The 19,028-nt window shown below is 37.6% G+C and overlaps 1 protein-coding gene and 1 non-coding gene across 2 annotated transcripts in view; both read left to right on the top strand.

Moving 5' to 3' along the window:
* The window catches only part of LOC116900240 (fatty acid desaturase 2-like protein FADS2P1), a 38,219-nt gene that overhangs the window by 4,654 nt on the left and 14,537 nt on the right, over positions 1-19,028 (top strand). The window contains exons 2-4 of the mRNA XM_032901991.1: positions 6,310-6,420; positions 12,634-12,831; positions 14,530-14,631. Coding sequence (XP_032757882.1) covers positions 6,310-6,420; positions 12,634-12,831; positions 14,530-14,631 — 411 coding nt within the window. The remainder of the gene's footprint in view (positions 1-6,309; positions 6,421-12,633; positions 12,832-14,529; positions 14,632-19,028) is intronic.
* Positions 5,238-5,369, top strand: LOC116902546. Its single transcript, XR_004388147.1, has one exon. It is a non-coding gene; the product is annotated as a small nucleolar RNA SNORA55 (small nucleolar RNA).

Here is a 19,028-nt window from a genome sequence, read left to right as displayed (position 1 = left end):
ATAAAAGTGAGTCTTCCTCAACTCTTTGGAGTGCTGCTGGGGAGACAATGCACCATGTACAACTGCAAAAGGAAGAAACCATGTGGATTAGGATGAACTCAGCTGCCAGGGGCAAGGCTAGGGCAAAGAGAAGAAAGTGTGAGAAAACAAGGTGTAAATATGTGACTAGTCATGATGAAGTATCCAAGCATCATGGGCATCCACTTCCTCTGGTTAGCATAATACTGTGCAAAGTACACACTTGATTGATGTCTTAGACAAAAGACATTCCAGGTTCTAGAAGATAAAAATAGACCATGGCAGCTAAGAAGGTGTGCGTGAGGCCTCATCCTTCCTGAGTATCCATAGAAAGTTAATAGTCCTAGGGATAAAGAGAAATCTTTTCTTCAGTAGCATAGCCACAGTTAAGGAATCCATGCTCCTGTAAATAATCTCTCACTCGTAAAAACAATCCTAATGAAATTCATTAGGTCATCAAATGAAAGAGAGATGGGTGGGGGAAAGAGAAAGAGAGAAAGAGAGATGAAGAGAGAGAAAGAGGAGAAAGACAGACAAGAGGGAAGACAAAGAGAATCTCCTGGAGTGGGAGAAGAACAAGGGATAACTGTAATTAAAATTATATATTTGTAATAACATATATAGAAATTGTATTTATGTGAAAATGCCATAATAAAACTGATTAGTGTGTATAATTACCATCTGCTAGTAAAAATTAATTCCAAAAGCATAAAGAAAAGAAAATGGAACATAAAAAGATAAATGTTGCCACTCTGAAAGATCAGTGTGGCAATTAAGTAAGGAACTAAGAAGAGACAATCAAAAGGAAGCGAACCAAGATGGAGTCCCAGGAACATGTTGAAAGTCCAAATGGAGCATGAACAACACAACTGGAAAGAGAAGATGAGTGGGAGTAACACTGTGGAGACATGGTTTAATGTTTGATGGATAACCAGATAAACAAGGAGGATGCAAGTCTTAATTTACATGGACACCTCAATAAGCCAACCAGGTGCCCATTATGGGATGAGAACATCAGAAGGTTTGTGAGGTAGGAGAATGAAAGGATGGAAGGAGAGGGAGGAGGGGAGAGAAAGAGGGATGCAGACAGGGAGAAAAGGCTGGAGTTCACCTAGAAGCATAAAATGAAGGCCTTCCAGTGAGGCTAGCAACTCTGGTGGAGATACAGCCACCTAAGGACTCATGTGGGCACCCTCCCAGGCTGCTGCTCTCTCCCCAAGGCAAGGCCAAAGATGCACTCTCCCCATAGCTCAGTCTATTTACAACTCACTCTCTGTTTGGATGTCAGGACTCTTGTGCTAGGCACAGCCTAGATGCATACAAGTTCTGAAAAGGAAGCAACAGAGAAGGAGAATTACTCAATGGAGTATATACATGTATATACATATATGTGTATATATATATATGTGTATATATACATGTGTGTGTGTGTGTGTGTGTGTGTGTGTGTGTGTGTGTGTGTGTGTGTGTAGGTCTTATGTATCCCAGGCTATCTGGAACTCACTATATAGCTAACAATAACCTCTTGGCTCTACTTCCCAGCTTCCCAGTATTGACTTTCCTTATACATTTGTGAGCTCCTGTGTGAGAAAAACCACATTCCACATGCCTTCTTCTGTGATAGTGAGCCTGCTGGTATCTCATGACTTTATGTTTGTTGGTTAATCAACATCCTTTGGGAAATTTCAACCCTTATCAAACTAACTGCTAGGTCCCAGGTTTGATACCTGCAAATAATAATAAAATAATAATAAGTTTGATACCAAGATGATGATGATGATGATGATGATGATGATGATGATGATGATAATAATAAATGTATTGCTATCTGGTTGCAAAGACTAAGCTCTGAGTCATTAGGTTAGGCTCTATGTAGATTGTATACTACCTTAGTAAATTAATGAAATAAGCTGTCCTGTGACTTCCATATCTGACCCATCATGCACATTTCATGCACACACAAGCATACATGCGCAGGCACACGTACACATACTCACACACATAGACATATACTTACTCATATTAATAACAACAACAAATAACTTGTTAAATTTGAAGTAGCTCTCCCAACATGCAGCAGCCCAACTCTCCGAGGCCATGTACTGCCCATGGTGGAGGTGAAGAAACAAACTGTCTCTGGGTGGTTGCAGTCCCCTAGACACCAGGTTTGTCAAACAGAGTACTTGCTCCATTTCAAGTCTACTTTCCCTGTTTGACCTGGTGGCTTTGTGCAGGGTACAATCTAGACAACAGTATCTAAACTACAGAATTAGAATTTTGTCTAAGGTCTTCTGATTTTGCATACTTTTACTCTTCTCTTTTAGTGGGTATTCTATTGCTTTTATAATAAAGTTCTTAACAACTACAGCCTCTAGTAAAAAATAGCTATGAATTAGCAGTTTCCAAAATACTCGTAAATGTAAAATAATCTTCAGTATTCATGTCTTGTTGATATGATTTTGGAAATAATCTGTTTCAAGAGGCACTGCAATGTTATGCAATTTATGGTAAACTTAAAGAGCAGAGATGATTGAAGAGGGAGTCAAAAGAGAATAGGAAAAGTGGGAGCAGCATATTATTATTCATGCTTCAATCATCCCGATTCCTCATGCAGAACTGTTCTACCCAGCTGTTTATCATCTTTCCCTTACTCATCAAGGGTGTATTCGCTACAAATTGTATTCTAGGCACAATAGTAGATGTTAAGTCTACATTAATTGATAACTGGTATATAACTTTAGTTTCACAAACTCACTGAAGAAGAAACAAGGATCATTACAATACAAAAAAAGCTTTATGGTCAATGAGATGGCTCAATAGGTAAAGATAATTTGCTGCCAGCCATGATGACCTAAGTTTGAGCCCTGTGATGAACCAACCGCAAGGTACAAGGAGAGAACAGGTTCCCACAAGTTGTCCTCTAACATCTATGCATGTACCCCAACACTCGATAAATAAACAAACAAATAATAAATAAGCAAATGTATATGTGTATATGTATGTTATAAACTTGTAGGAATAGTCATGAATAGCTTTCCTGTATGTGCAAGGGGTGGCAAATACCTAATAATGGTATCAAATTCTAAGAAAGACCTTTGTGTAGAGAAAAATGGAAGAAGTAACTGAAGGGAAGAGTATAATATCTGTAACCATTCAGTTTTAAAAAGGTACAGAATTTTATTCAATACAAGGTTTCAGTAGAGATTTTCATTAAGGGTCAGCCTAAGGAGGCAAATTGAAGTCAGAGGCAAGTGCGTCATGAGACTAAAGCCTACAGTAAGGAATCCATCACCATTTGTCCAGAAGACACTGATTGATTTTAATATTACTTCAAGATGATCTCAAAGTATTCTCCCAGAAAAAAGATTATAGGTATTGAAGGCTGGATTAGATCTTTAGGGTGTCATTGTTCTATTTATCCCCGAGGTCAAACATTAGCTCTGCTGTTCATTGTAGTATGTAGGAAAAACATTTCCATCTCATATTCCTAAAAACGTGAAGTCTCTCCGAACGATAGAAGCAATAAATCTTCACAGGAATAAGCTGGTAGCTACGAGCCAGTATGATCCTTTTTACTAGAGTGAATTCTGTAAATACTGGCATTCCCAGGCTTCCTTCTCTTTACTCCACACCCTTCAGCAAGAACATGCTTGCCCAAGAATGTGGGTAACAGAACCTGTTTTTGCTAGCCTCCAAGGAGGGATTTCACAATTTAGTATATGGATTCTATTAGAAAAGCACTGAGTACTTTAAGATTAATGAACTCCTTTGTTGGGCTTCCTCAATGTTATGATGAAAAGAACTCCACAAATCGGCATGCTTACTCTTCTGCAAAACTAAGTGGCTGTTCAGTGTTGGTCCCCAGAGCACAGACTTCAGATCATTCTTCAGGCTCAAAAGTGACAAGGAAACCAGAAGAGTAGATTATCAACACAATTTGAAATCATGCTAGATTACATTATTATAATGTTTGCTACATGTTCTGAAATTAGATTATGTTCATCTGTACCATGACACTTGATCCACCAGTATGCTTTCCCATTCAAACCTGCTGAGAAACAGCAGGTGGATGATTTAATCAATATAGATCATCATGAGATACATAAATCAGTCCCTTCCAATGAATAATGATTTGCCTGGTTAGGAGAGCTAAGTTTTAGTATCATAAAATGTAAAAAATATAAAACATCTTTGAAAAATGTAACCCATTGTTGTTCAAAGGTATTGTGAGAAGTGCGCACAGTAGAATGAACGGAAAGTCCGGGAGGATTCTAGCATTCTTTCTATGGTCCCTTTGCTGAAGTCAATCAACAAACTTGATATTGCATACTTCTAATCACCATATTCTTCATATATGTACCTTATCACATGAAGGCCTAGGCAAATTTCCATGGCACTGAAAATCCAGGGTTCAATAAATTCACTTGTATAATCAGAGCCTACTGATGGTTAGAATATTTAAATAAAAGCCTGAATTGCCACATTAAAGAGAAGGTGTGAGATTTTATCACTGGAGGAGCATACAAAGATGGTTAACAAGTACTGGATAATAAAGCCTGAGAAAATGCTTCAGTGGTTACAAGTACCTATCTCTTATGTAGAACTCAGTTCCTAGTGCCCATGTCCAGCAGTTTACAACAGCCTGAAACTCCAGCTCCAGGAGACCTCATGCTCCTCATCCACCTTTTCAGGCTCTTACACTCATATACCCATGCACTCACATGCACATACCCATAAATATCCATAAAAATAATCAGTGATAAAATCTCCTTTTAAAAGTACTGTATAGTTTGTGTATGCCAGTCAGCATCCCAATTAATTCATCCTAACTTTATACTGACTTCTGAATTGAGTGGCAACCGTCAAGAAAATATAGAATGCATGTAAGGCAAGGACACAAAAGGCTCACACTTATGCAGTCAGAAAATAGCAAAACCAGATCTGAAGTGTAAGAAGGGTAGCTCCAGAGTCCTTCTTTTACAACCAGTACTGTGCAAAAGACACTACTCCACAGTACCCCACCCTTGAATATATATTCAAGGTAAAACTTTTCTTATATTTCTTCAGTTTTAATCACTCCAACCTCAATATCATTACAACAGGAAGCTAATCATCTCCATCTTGTAAAATCCCCACCCCCTAAAAGAACTATAAAAACACTTTGGAAGAAAGTCTTTCACTTGCAAACATGCATGAGATATAAGAATCCACTGTCTTCTGCACTCAAATCTTTCCCAGGCCTGCTGCTTGGTGCCGGTCTGGGGACAGGCAGTGCAATAGTAGAGCAGAGGAAATCCAGACGGGTCGTTTCCATCTGTCCTGGGGCCTGTCTCTACAACTCTGCCACACATTCTCCTTGAAAATGAAGGTGTTTTGAAGATGCTGAAGCTAGGGGTGGGAATTAAGGGAAAAAAAGATGTGTCTGGATCAGTAATGACCAGTAACTCCTTTAGATACTAACTCCACTTCCCTCCTGAGTGTGGGGTTATAGTGTAGCAGACTTCAGTATCCATCAGTCCAGTGAGAGGCGTTTTCCTTGGTGTGCTGGACTCTGCTCCAGAAGATGGCCAAGTCTCTGTGTTACATATGTCTTCAATTAAAGACGTACATCTTCTCTCTTAGAAAAAAAAGAATCCACTGTCTTGCATGATGTTGAATTACTACTTAGCAACATCATTTGTAGGGAGTGATGAGAGTCCTTCAATGATGAATATAGCTCAGAGTATACTGCTTTATGCAGCCCACGGCTCAAGGACTATACTCCCTCAATCATTCGTGTCTTTATTTTAAGATGTTGCTATCGAGTTCAATCTACTATTCTCTGGAATAACTAATTGAAGAGGCCTCATTCTTCTGAGACTTAGTCAAGAGCCTAAAGGGAACCCTCAATAGAAAATGAAATTTGTGTAGAGAGTCTTGTTTACTGCATGCCTTAGATAGTTTAAGAAACTTTCACATGAAACTTGATACTGGACTTAAAAAAGACTCACCATGGCTAATTAACTCAAGGAGCTCTTCCTTTCAATGCTTAATAAAAAGAAACAACGATGTAATCAATGTTCTAGGAATTGACTGTCCCTAGACAAGCAGTACCTGACCTAGACCCTTGTAGAAGGATCTCAAGGATAAAGTTGATGCCTCATCTTGAACACCAACATGGCATTATAAGCAAATGCTCTGTGGGGAGGGTCTGTGCTGTTGCAAGTTTGGGCTCAGAATGGGCAAGGAAGGTATTTAGCTGAGAATAAACACATCTTTTACAAGCTACTAACAAGTATCTCTGATTTACAGGATGCCTTCAGGGCCATGCATCTGGATCTGAGTATCGTGCAGCTATACCTTAAACCACTTCTCATTGGAGAACTTTCTCCAGAAGAACCCAGCCAGGAGAAAAACAAAAATGTAAGTAGAGCTTCAGGATCTAAGGACATAGAAGAATTGAGGATAAGGTATATAATACTGTTTTTTGTAAGAATTTGAGTTCATAGTAAAGTCCAGTAGGTCCTTATTGTCTTCAAGGTTTCCACCCTAAGACTTTTTCCCAAGTAGAAGCCTAAAGTACTGGATAATATGAGCAGTATCTGCAGCAGTGTAAACTTGGGAGAGTAGACTACCAGAATGGGGGCTGACTAACCTGACAGAATGTCATATATCCGTGATGTATACAGCAGATGAAGGAGCAATTCAGGTTAAAGAGAAGGTGGACCAGAGTGGCAGGACATTCCAGCATTATGCTCAGAAAAATGCATAAATTGTAAATTCTGGAATGTTCTTCTATTTTAATTTAAGATAACTAAAAGTAAATGAAACCACATGAAGTACAGGGGACACTATTCTTTTTCTTTTTCCTCCGCTTATTGAGGATGGATTCTTTCACAAAATATCTTCTGATTCTAGTTTCCCCTCCCTCTATTTTTCCCATTCCTCCCCTATGTCCTCTCCCATCATGATACAATCCCTTTCTGTCTCTTTAGGATTCTAAGAGATAATAATAAAATGTAGCAAGGTAAATATAATAAGACAGAATGAAAACATTTCATGAAATTGTCAAGATAAACTAACAGAAGAAAAAGAGCCCAAGAGAAGGCACATAGATAAGAGACCCACTCATTCCCACACTTAGGAGTCCCATAAAATACTAAATTAGAAATTATAATGTATATTCAGGGGACCTGGTGCAGACCCATGCAGAATATGTGCCTGCTGCTTCAGTTTCTGTGAGTTCATATGAGCTCTGCTTAAAATGCTTTACATGGCCTTGTTTTCTTGATATCCTTAATCTCCTCTGACTCTCAAATACTTTCTGACTTTGCTTCCTCGTGGTTCCCTGAGCCCTGAGGGGAAGAATTTAGTGTAAACATCCCATTTAGGGCTAAGTGTCCCAAGACCTCTCTCATTCTCTGTGGAATATCCAGCTGTAGGTCTCTATATTTGTTCCCATATCAAGGAGGAAGAAGATTCACTGATGGTGACTGAACAAGACTCTAATCTGAGTAGAGCAGAATATCACTAGGAGTCATTTTATCACTATATTTTTATATTTTTGCTTTTGTTTTAGATCAATATTATTGGTTTTACTCTAGGTCTCTGGGATATATCGCCTCTGGTTCTTGGCCACTCAAGCAGTATTGGATGTGGGTTCCTTCTTGTGGAAGGGGCCTTATGTCAAATCAGACATTGCTTGGTAACTCAAAATGTCTGTGCCACCACTGCCTCTAGCATATTTTGCAGGCAGGACAGTATTATAGATCAAAAGGTTTTTGACTAGCTTGACGTTTATATTTCTCTTTTGGTAGTGTTCAGAGCACCTTCCTGTACCAAAGATGCTAGTATCTAGGGTAACGTCTCTAAAATAGGCACCAGCTCAGCCTCTCCATGTTCAATGAGTTATGGAGGCATTTTCTTCAGGAATGAGACCTTGCTGTCAGTGTATAGAGAGCAACCTATTGTTGTGGCAACAGTCATGATTATTTTGAGATTCCATTGGATTCCTTGCCCAGTAACCCAATCCTGGTACTGGAAAGTTTAACTGATGACAAGAGATGGTCAGTTGGGACACCTTTTTCCCCATTATTTGACAATTTCATTTAGATCATCTTCATATATTAATATCCATACTACCCTTGAAATATTCCTTAATTTTAGCTGTATCTCCCCATATTTCCTCCCACAACCCCATTTCCTCTCCTCTCTTGATCCCCCTGTTGCAGCTTTATGCTCACTAATCCATAATTATCTATTCTATTTCCCTTTCCTGGCAATATCTATATTCTCTCTCTAAACTTTTACTCTATACCTACCCTCTTTGGTTCTATAGATTATAGCTTGGTTATCACTGACTAATATCCACATATAAGCAAATACTTAGCATATTTATCTTTCTGGGTTTGGGTTACCTCACTCAGGATGAATTTTTTCTAGTTCCATCCATTTGTCTGCAAATTCCATGTTCTTTTTTAACAGCAGTATAATGCTTCATTGTGTAAATGTAGCACACTTTTGTTATCCATTCTTCTGTCGAAGGGCATCTAGAATGTTTCCAACATTTGGTTATTGTGAATAGGGCAGCAATGAACATGGCTAATTAGGTGTCTCTGTGATAAATGAAACATTCTTTGAGCAAATGTCCAAATATGGCATAGCTGGATCTTGAGGCAGATCAACTCCCATACTCCTGAGGAAATGTCACACTGATATCCCTACTGGTTGTACAAGTTTACACTCCAACCAGTAATGGAGGAGTGTTCCCCTTGCTCCATATCCTTGCCAACATGAGCTGTGACTTGCTTATTCATCTCTAAATAAGCAGATTCTACCTATTACAAAACTCATGCTTTTCTTAGGAAGATCTTTTCTTTATTTTTTTATAATTTTATACGTGCATATAATGAGATATGATCATATTTTATTCTCAGAACAAAGCAATGGAATTTATAGCACTTCATTCAATTCAAGCTCTTTGTCTCTAAGCATTTAATTCATGCCAGACAACTTAGACATGGCTTTATTTCTGTGGCTGCTTTTAATTACATGTTTGAAGCCTTGCTAAGCTAAGTTTTATGGGAACAAAGACGACTTCATTTAGCCTTGTGTCTTCCAATCTGCCTACATAAAATCAGACATGCAACAAAAACTCAACAATTAGCTGTTGGATGAAAGATGCAAAGAAATCTTAACTGTTTCCCTTTTTATGTTTAGGGAAATTGTCATTCATGAAGAATAAATTACTTTCTGTATACAATTACGTTATCAAAGAAATGAGACTTGAATTCACTTCTCTCTAGTCCCATTTTCTTAACTATTCCCCAAGATTATTTTTTTTCTTTAATAGTTTGGCTGTTTTATATGCAGTCTTCTAATGTTTCTACATGACTAAAACTTTGCTGAGATGTATTTGCATAAAATATAAAGGGCTTTTATTTAATAGCAAATGGTTCACTTTTTTTGAAATTTATGTTTTTAGAAACAAATTTGTCTTATGTGCAATAAATCTTTTATAAAAAGTACTGAGCCATATAGTGCTATGAAGTAGATAAAAAGTTTTATTCACTCTTTTTGAGGAGATGACTCAGGAAACAAAACTACTTTAAGGAAATAAAGTTGCTTTGTTCATATCTGGGAGTAATGCTTGGTTTCACTTTGCACACATGCATCCTACACAGTCGTGTACCTGGTGGAACCTCTTAGTCTAGAAGATTGAACTCTGAAATTGGATGACCTGAGTCTCATCCTAACCCTGTTCATCTCAGACCCATTTAGTACAGTTCTCAAACTTCACTGTGGCCCAGTATCTCTTCATGTAAAATAGTGATACCACCACCACATCTTTGAATTATTGGGACTGTAATTGGGGAAAAAAGTTTTTGAAATACTGTTTAAAACATGGTAAATGCTCTATAATAAAGATATTAACATTATCATGAACATAGTAGTGATGGTGGTACTAAAACTCACGAACCTCCACAATGTTTCCACCACTTTCAGCGGGTGACCCTATGTTTAAAGTAAGAGCAAAGGTTAATTGTTATTCTTAAAGAGTTTCCAAATGACAAAGCAAATTCAAATGACTTCTGAGAGCGGAAGGATTATTATCATTGTCTAAACTATTGTTCTTCCATGAGAGTTAAGGTTGACTATGAAGTAATATCTGTGTAACTACTGGAACTACTACTATAGAAAGCCGGTAAAACTGAGTGTCAGGAGGTGTGGGCTTTACGTCAGCATCTGTCACTGGCTTGCTAATTATTTTGAGGGAGTTGCTCTTCTGAATTTCAGTGACCTTCTACTCTGTCTAATTGTACTGAAAAGGAAAAGACTAGGAAAAATCCTAGAGACAAATTAATATCAGAGACTATTTAAAACTGTCCCTGGGCACCAGAATTCCAAGTTTAATGGGAGTTGGATATAGGCTTATGAGCACTTTGGGCTGACAGTGGGTCCTTTAAAAGTTCCATCGGTCACAAGTACACCCACACACATAAAAGAATGTAATAGCCATAAGTAATTAGGAAATATATTTAAACAAATATGGCCTATAGAAAGCACCATAAGCTACTTCGGTAATTGCACAGCTTGGTAATTGTGTAACCCAGAACCTAGGTTCTGTGATACTTCTTATTCATCTATCCGTCTCCCCCACAAAGAGGCTTTTCATACCTAGATGAAAAACACTCACCAGGGAAATGGATACATACTGTATGTTGCTGAAAACAGTGCAGTACCTCTCTTTTACCCAAGATTCACTTCCTGTAGTTCAATGAACTATCATGATCAAAGTTCAAAAACATTCCCTAAATATTCTAGAAAAAAAACCAAGTGCATATGCCTTCACTTGCTCTGAATAGTATGTAAAGAATAATCTCTTTATTTGTTTTATTTTCAAATTGTGATCACCTACACATATACCTTTACAGTCTTCTTGGTTATGAGATGGGACTATCTTTTATCTCAGATATACATTGATAATTTTGGAGTATTTTCTCTGTGGATAAGGGAGTCAATTATGTAATCATTTACACATATGAGAATCCTTTAAAAACTTCCATCATCTTCCAATTTCCTTCTTCCCCACATTTTATATCTTCCTCCTTCTCCTTATGTAAGAAAAAAAGAATTTTAAATGTGAAGCTTCTTGACATGACAGCACATTGTGTATGAATGAAATGTGTTGACTTCTAAATTTTAACAGAAGATAACCATGCAGGTCTGAACGCTGTAGCACAATAGAAAACTAAGGCCAACTTAAACCTTTCTAAGAGTTAGAATTAAGATCTCCCTTGCAGAATCCCACAACCTAAACCCTACACTTACCAGAAATATAAATCTATTGATTGTTAATTTTTCATGAGAATAAAGGTATATATAATGTGAATGAAATGTTAGGCAAACATCCTTTCTTTTAATTTTAACTCTTTACTTCAAAGTGAATTTCATTGACTTTTCCATAAGTAAACAAAAATGTTAATAAGTTTATTTCTATCCCATAGTAAAGGTATTTAGGTACCAGTTACTCATACATAAGTAGATAATATGGTTCTTGAAATGTCTTTGGTGGCCTGCAAGGTGACTCAGCAGGCAAGGGAGTTTGCTGAGCAAACCCAACAACATGAGTTTGATCCTCAGAACCAGCATAAATGTGCAAGGGAAAAGAGAACAGTTCTGTGATGGTTGTCCTCTGACCTCCACAGGCATAGGACCTATGTGCCAGTCCCACGTGTACAGTAATAGTAAATTCATATTTTTAAGTTACACCAATGGATTTTCAAATGAGACTTCTGGTGTCTGGAATTTCCTTTACAGATCTCTCATTTCCATTTCCACATTCCATTTACACATCTCTAAAACCTGCTACTTTTCTCCTGCCCCACTCACATTTTGAACTGTTCTGATTTCCAAGCTACTATACTCATTAACCCAAAGGATGTTTCTGGTCAACCTCCAGTACAATGGCAAGTTTGCACACTAATGCTCGTATCTTACTCCTGCACGTGCATAATATGCATGTGCTGAGACCATGCTAACCAATGAACACACTGAAGCTGATAGTCTTGTTCTGGAGGGAATCCACTGAGAAGGTCTCTGAAAGTTTATCCCTCAAGCTAATCTACCCAGAACACATTGTTCTGCCTTGACCTCAGTCTATAAGTGCTTCACTTGTGTACAGTAAATCAGAGATGGCTGGAAAATCACTTGTAGCAAAAACTACGGTAATACATATTCTCATGAACAGTATGTTCTCCCAAATGTAAACAGAGTTCAACTCAGTCATCAATTGAAATAGTGATGGTTTCAACAGCAACTGTTGGACTTACACATACCACAACTGCTCCCACTTTGCCATCCCCAAGCCCCCAAACAATTGCTTTTACCTGCTCTCCCTAGTAGCTAGGGAGAGATTTTCACATTGCAACTCATTCTTTCACGCCCATAAAGCATATCACCCCAACCTTTTTAACATTTCATTTAAGTTTCATGGTCATTGGTTTTAAATTTTAACCAAATATATTCATATTGCTAAAGTAATTTATTAATAACTCGATAAGTGGCTACTTGGATTCATTTAGCTTCCCAGTTCCCTGAATGAACTAATTCCAACCTTTAATATTCACTTCACAGCCGCAGTTGGTGGAAGATTTCCGTGAATTGCGCAAGACGTTAGAGGACATGAATATGTTCAGTGCCAACCTGTGGTTCTTCTTTCTCCACCTTGCCCAGATCTTGATTTTGGAAGTCTTAGCATGGCTAATACTACGTCATTTTGGCAGTGGCTGGATTGTTACAATACTTATTTCCTTTCTTCTTACAGTTTCTCAGGTAAGCAACTGCCCTAAGCTACTAGAGTGGCCTTTGAAGAAAGTTTGAGATTTTTTATCCTTTTTTTTTCTTGAAAACTTCACATATGCATTCAACATAGCTTGATCATATGCACACCTCTTTGTTCCCTCCTAGCACACTCAGTCCCACTCATTGCTTCTTCCTGTCAACTTCAGGTCCTCCTTTTTTAGCACACGAAGTCCAGTTAGTGCTGCCGATATGCACAGGAGTGTGGAATCAGCCACTGGAACACTTGAAAACTACCAGTGGCCACACCCACAAATTAAATTTATTCTCCCTTTCCCAGAAGCCAGTAGCCTCTCACCTAGAGTAGTGCTGTAGTTTTTAACTGGCTTCATCTTGTACTTGCTCTAACCATAGCTGCTGTGTGCTGTGTGTGTAACATGTATTTCGTATACAGAGAACAGCAGTTCACAGCTCTCCTGTTCATCCTTTATTTCCTACATTCTTTCTGTCCTCTCCACTGTAATATTGTCTGATCTTCTTTTGATGTGCTGGCGTACATCTTGGCACACTACTCATGAATTTTAATAGCTTTCCAAAGTGTTGGATTCCAATTCTCTCATCTATTAGGTGAGGACAACAATGAATCTGAAATTATTCTGAAGAAAACTAAACAGGTTAATCTATAAACAAGCTAGCTCAGCATCTATCATATGATAATGGTTAAATAAATGGCAATTGATATTATTTATCCTGTTTTATAATGACTTTAATAACTAAAAGTCTATCCTCAGCAATAAAAAAGCATCAATCTTATTCTTTCATTAATCAATCCATTAGCACTTATAAATACATCAACCCATGAATTCTTCAAGGGGAAAATTACATCTTAATGTATAAGAATAAATAACACAGTTACTTCAGCGTAAATAACATCAGCAAGTGGCACTTAGCAGAGTATTTGATAAATCTTTGTTAAGTTCTATATGCATGTCCAAATACATGTGCCTTCATATGAGCCCAGTCTGTGTGTAGATATAAAGGTAAATTCACATACTCCTTGTCCTAAATCAAGGAGTCCTTCAGGACTGAGAGAACCACTCAGCTGAATATACTGTATCATAAAAGGGGGGAAGCACCAATAGCAAGAGAAAGCATATGCTCCTGGAACAGGAAGGAAAATGCATTCTCAGTGGAGAGACTTGGGAAGGCTTTCCAAAGATGGAAGCATAATGTTTCCAGAGCCCAGAATTTTTACATCAATATATTTCTTGAAAAGTGAAGCTTCTTTACTCTTTAGGATGTAATTTTTGAAAACAAATATTCCTTCAATGCCTAGCATTAACTTGACACTTTACAGAAAATAAAGTACACCATAGTCTTATGAGTTTGGCATTATACCCAGGGGGAATCAGTTGGCTGAGGCTCAGAACTACTGTCTAACTTGAGCAGAGTTGTCAGCTCTTGAAGATCCCAACTTAACAGAGACTAATGTTCATGGTCTTTATTCTCTAACACAGAAGACATCAGGTGGTAACAATGAAAGTGTTTGAGGCAGGAAAAACCACTTGCATACAGATGGAGGTTATAGAGATGGTAATGTATAAAGGAAATCGAAACTAAACTTGGGTGAGATCAAAGGAGGTTTCTGAGTAGTCTCTGCAGGCCTGCAAGTCTACTTGTGTGCTTGATATTCCTTCTTTGTGACTTCTCTAACTTCCTTTTCTTTCTCAGGCTCAAAGTTCATTTTTACAACATGACATAGGACACCTTTCCATGTTTAAGAAGTCCAAGTGGAACCATCTGATGCACAAATTTGTAATGTGTCATCTCAAGGTAAAGGATGTGGGGAAGTGTGATGAAGATTGTTGAATGTACTATCCCTAATGCTCTGTCTTGCTTAGGTACTCAAAGCAGCAAAACATGTTATAACATTTACTTATATTTTTAATCTAAGTTTTATATATATATATAATATTTAATATAACAGCATAAAATACATAGCAAAATCAAATTTTAAAGTTAAAGAGGAAAATGTTTAAGGTTTTTTATTGTTGTTATTTTTATTACTCTGATCTGTTATTTTATTACTCTGATCAACTCTTTGGTTCAGTTCACATTGCCCTAAGGAATGTGCACAAATCCTTCAAATCTAGATATACATTCTAAGAAATAGAAATTTCTTAGAATGGATGTGAAGATTTTCATTTGGAGAGTTCAGCAGACCTAATTAAAAGGTGAAAGGTTGAGACTTAAAATGTCAGAAGACAAATACCAAATAAGATAAAAGAATAGTTGGGGAAGGCTAGGTGATGCCATTGAAAAGGAGGATTGCAAAACTCAGACTTCCGAGTTGGGGATTTAGCTCAGTGGTAGAGCGCTTGCCTAGCAAGGGCAAAGCCCTGGGTTCGGTCCTCAGCTCCGAAAAAACAAAACAAAACAAAAACAAACAAACAAACAAAAACAAAACTCAGACTTCTGCAAAAACAAGAATTGATAATAGAAACTGACATTATTTTCTGAAAGGGTGGATGTGTTATTTTATGCAGCACCTAGTACGTTCCTGAACACAGTTCTTCACTAAGCTTCTGTGTGTAGAGGAGTGGAGGAACAAAGGAACCAAGGAGATAGGATGGCAGTATTGAGGGATGTGGGCCTTTACAGTGCTCAGTACACCATCCAAAGACCATCATGTCTGTCTCTGACCTTTAGCATCCTGTATCACTAGGAGATAAGCTCCATCTCTGATTTTCTTTGATTATGTACATTTTTCTTACTGTGTACTCTGGCTCAGAAGGTGAGAAAAATGTCCTCCAATCAAGACCTCTCAAACAAATCCTTCCATTCAAGCTAAAGCCTCCTGGGAAAAGCAAGAAACCCATTAAGATTGCTTTTTCTTTCCTAACATACTGTCTCTTTCGATTACTTCCCAAAGATAACTTCTTGGTTTCCCAGACTAAAAATAGACAACTAATTAATGGAGTAAAGGAATGCTGGAGTCAAAACATTGGAGAACAATGGGCAGCAGCCACGGGCAGCAAGGGATAATGGATGATGGGCAGGAACTTGATGATGAAAATTGCTAGATACCAAGTACAGAGCTATTTCCCTTGAGGCTCTTGTAGGACACATGTAAGACTCATGAGATGGGAATTACCTTACACCTGCTTTTCAGATAAAATGAGTCTTCAAAGAGCTTGACTATTTAAGCCAATGTCTACAAAGTGTTTAATTAGAGAAACTAAAACCACAGTATTGAATAATGCTCACCAGGGTGGGGCTCCTCAGTTTGAACTATCATTTAGAAGAAAGACACTGAGAATCTTGGTAAAAGCAGGCATGCCTAGACTATTAAAGATAATTTGATTATTTTTTTTCAGTGCTGTTTGGGTGTCAGTAAGGGTGAGGCTCTTTGGAAGCTTCTCAGATTATTTTAACCTAATGCCAGTACTGAGGACTACTGTTCCAACAACAAACCTTCTTGCATTGAAACTCAGCCTCCTGTGAACTGGGTCACTTTGAGCAAGTTATTTAATGCAATTGAACTTTAGTTTCTTCACTGACTAGAAAATGAAGATGGATGGATAAAAGCTTTCACCTGTGGGATTATTATGTGTTATATGTGATACTTGTGTATCATGTGTAACACAATACCCAGAAACAGTCACATGAGCTGCTGCTAATATTAGGAACAATATTTTCACAACCAAAATAAGGATCCAGACTCAATAAGAAAAATGTTTGATCAGGATAGTACTAACAGGTTAGACATAAGTCAGACTGATCAGTTTACCAAAACCATGTATTCTTAGCCACTGTCTCTATAATTCAGCAGCTGGAGCCATAACTATACTAAGCAATGGAGTTGAACTTTGAGTTTCTGCTAAAAACATGTCTGTCCCTCAAAATAAATAAGTAATTGCTACAGTGTATGAAAAGATTTATTTAATCAAAAAATTTCTAGGTATATTTTCTTCCTCACTTGTAGCCACCATTGCTAAGGAGATCAATTCTCTGAATTCACTTTGAAATGTCACAAAATAAAAATAAAGGCATTTTCCCTATCACTATGAGTTTCAGGTAGTGAAGTGTACGTGTTTGCTCCCCTGTGCTCAGGAGACAAAGGAATTAAAAGTCATTTGTCCTCAAGGTAATTGGCACCAATTATCAAGGTTTGGTACCAATTAATTCCAGTGAGTTCCACCCTTGCTGGCTGCTTCTAAACTCAATGCTTTTCCACTAACCCATATTTGCACATAAGTCTTTCTATACTATGTGTCTAAAAGATCTGTTTTATGATTCAAAATGTATATTTTTGGTGACTCCTGACTAGAATGAGAAAATGGGAAATAGTTCTAAAAGCAGAGCCAGAATACTTTGCCTTTTTGCAAGCAAAGTCAGTGAGTGATTAATGAACAAAGTAAATGTAGGCTTCAACACGTACAGGAGAGAAAATTACTTGTGGGTGGTAAAGGGGGTGGAAAAGAGATGACAAAGAAAATTATAAGCAGCAACATCCCCACCTCTTACAATCATTATAATTCTAAATTTCAAAACAAGGTTTAACTTCAGTTCCCCATACAACTCAGAAAAGCATGGGTAGCATTGGAATTAATATTCAGCATCTCTCAAGTGTGTGTTTGTGTGTGTGTGTCTATGTGTATGCACATGCACATGTATGTATTTGTATGTATGTGTGCCTATGTGTATAAATATATGTATGTGTGTGAGTATGTGTGTTCTAGTATACACAGTAAATAGACATTCAAATATCCTGTCTAAAAATGAACCATCAAATACATATATTTTACATTCTCATGTATTACAGATCAGGTATTCTTAACTTAAAGATCCAAATACGAAATATGAGATGTTTAAAAATCTAAATATTTTTAATGCCAAGATGATGCCAGGAATAAAAAATTTCATACCATGAAATTTTCTTTCCTGCCTCTCAAAATTATTAAAAATTCTGAATGAATTTATCTCCAGGACCAGGTGTATATGAGACAAATGAGTTTTATGTTGAGACTTACTTCTCATCTTCCTATCTCATTGTATATGAAGAAATATTCCAAAGAGGTTTATAAATGAAATTAAAGACATTGATGGACCTAATGTTTGAGATGGACATGCAACATTTTTCAAGATCTTCCCATGTAACATTTCCAAATAGTAAGAATACAGTATGACAGTAGAGACAATGGAGCAGGAAACTTGGGATTAAGACCTGGCCTCACTACAGCCCATGACTATATCCTAAAACATTTGGTGGGAGGGAAGAAGAGATGCCAGGCAGTTACTTCCTGTAACTTGCAGAACTACCTCCATTTCCTGGTTTAGGAGAGTTCCAAAGTCACACTCCTAACAGATGGCCAAGCAAAAATTTAAATTCCAATTCACATCAGTCCAAAGACTAGATTGTTTTTTTTTCTGCACTGAATTAAGGGCATAGCTTAGGAATAAGGAATGGCCTAAGAAGGACCCACGTAGAACTGTCTCAGGATAGCCACACATGATGGTGAAAATTCTCCCTTGCTCACAAAGAACTCTCCGTCATCTCTGGTAAGAGTGTTTTCTAGACATAGAGATTCAGGTAGAACTTGTTTAGAACACACCCATCATTATGTTATCCACCACTCTAACATCTAGGGCTTTGTGGTATTAAAATCTGTTCCCTGATCTACTATGCATTAAAACCTGTCTCCCATGTTACCAGTTATTACAGGTAGTCATTGCCTAAAAGTGTAGAGTCAGCTGGTAGAAGAGGCCAAAATATCAGCTGTGGGAAGAGATAATTTTAAGAGAGAATCATTTCTTATCATGTTGAGTTTGGCTGTCAACTGTTCCCATTAGATTGTATATAGCTGGTGTGGGAACCTTCTCACATCATGTCTTACATAGCATCACAGGTACTTGCCTAGATCAGAATCTGATATGCTTCAGAGTAAATAAGAAATGGATGAATAAGAATAGAGTGATGTACAGCTTGAAGAGGATAACTTCACAAGAGTAGGAAAGAGTGTAAAGGGACACAAGCTGAGTAACTGTAAGCTATCCTAGAGGGAAATATCTGAGAAGTGACTGCTAAGGCAGTCAGGAAACAGATATAAATTGGAGCTAGAAACCCCACTGTAAAAGTGTTATGAAGTGTTGGAGGGAAATGGAAAACCGCATCCCATTCTTTATGTTTGTGGGTGGTAGATAATAGTTATGTCTCATAGTAGAGCTTC

Source organism: Rattus rattus, chromosome 5, assembly GCF_011064425.1.
Source record: "Rattus rattus isolate New Zealand chromosome 5, Rrattus_CSIRO_v1, whole genome shotgun sequence".
In the NCBI taxonomy this organism is placed as follows: Eukaryota; Metazoa; Chordata; class Mammalia; order Rodentia; family Muridae; genus Rattus; species Rattus rattus.
Note: the sequence above shows the minus strand (reverse complement) of the source record. Positions and strands in the feature narration are given on the sequence as shown.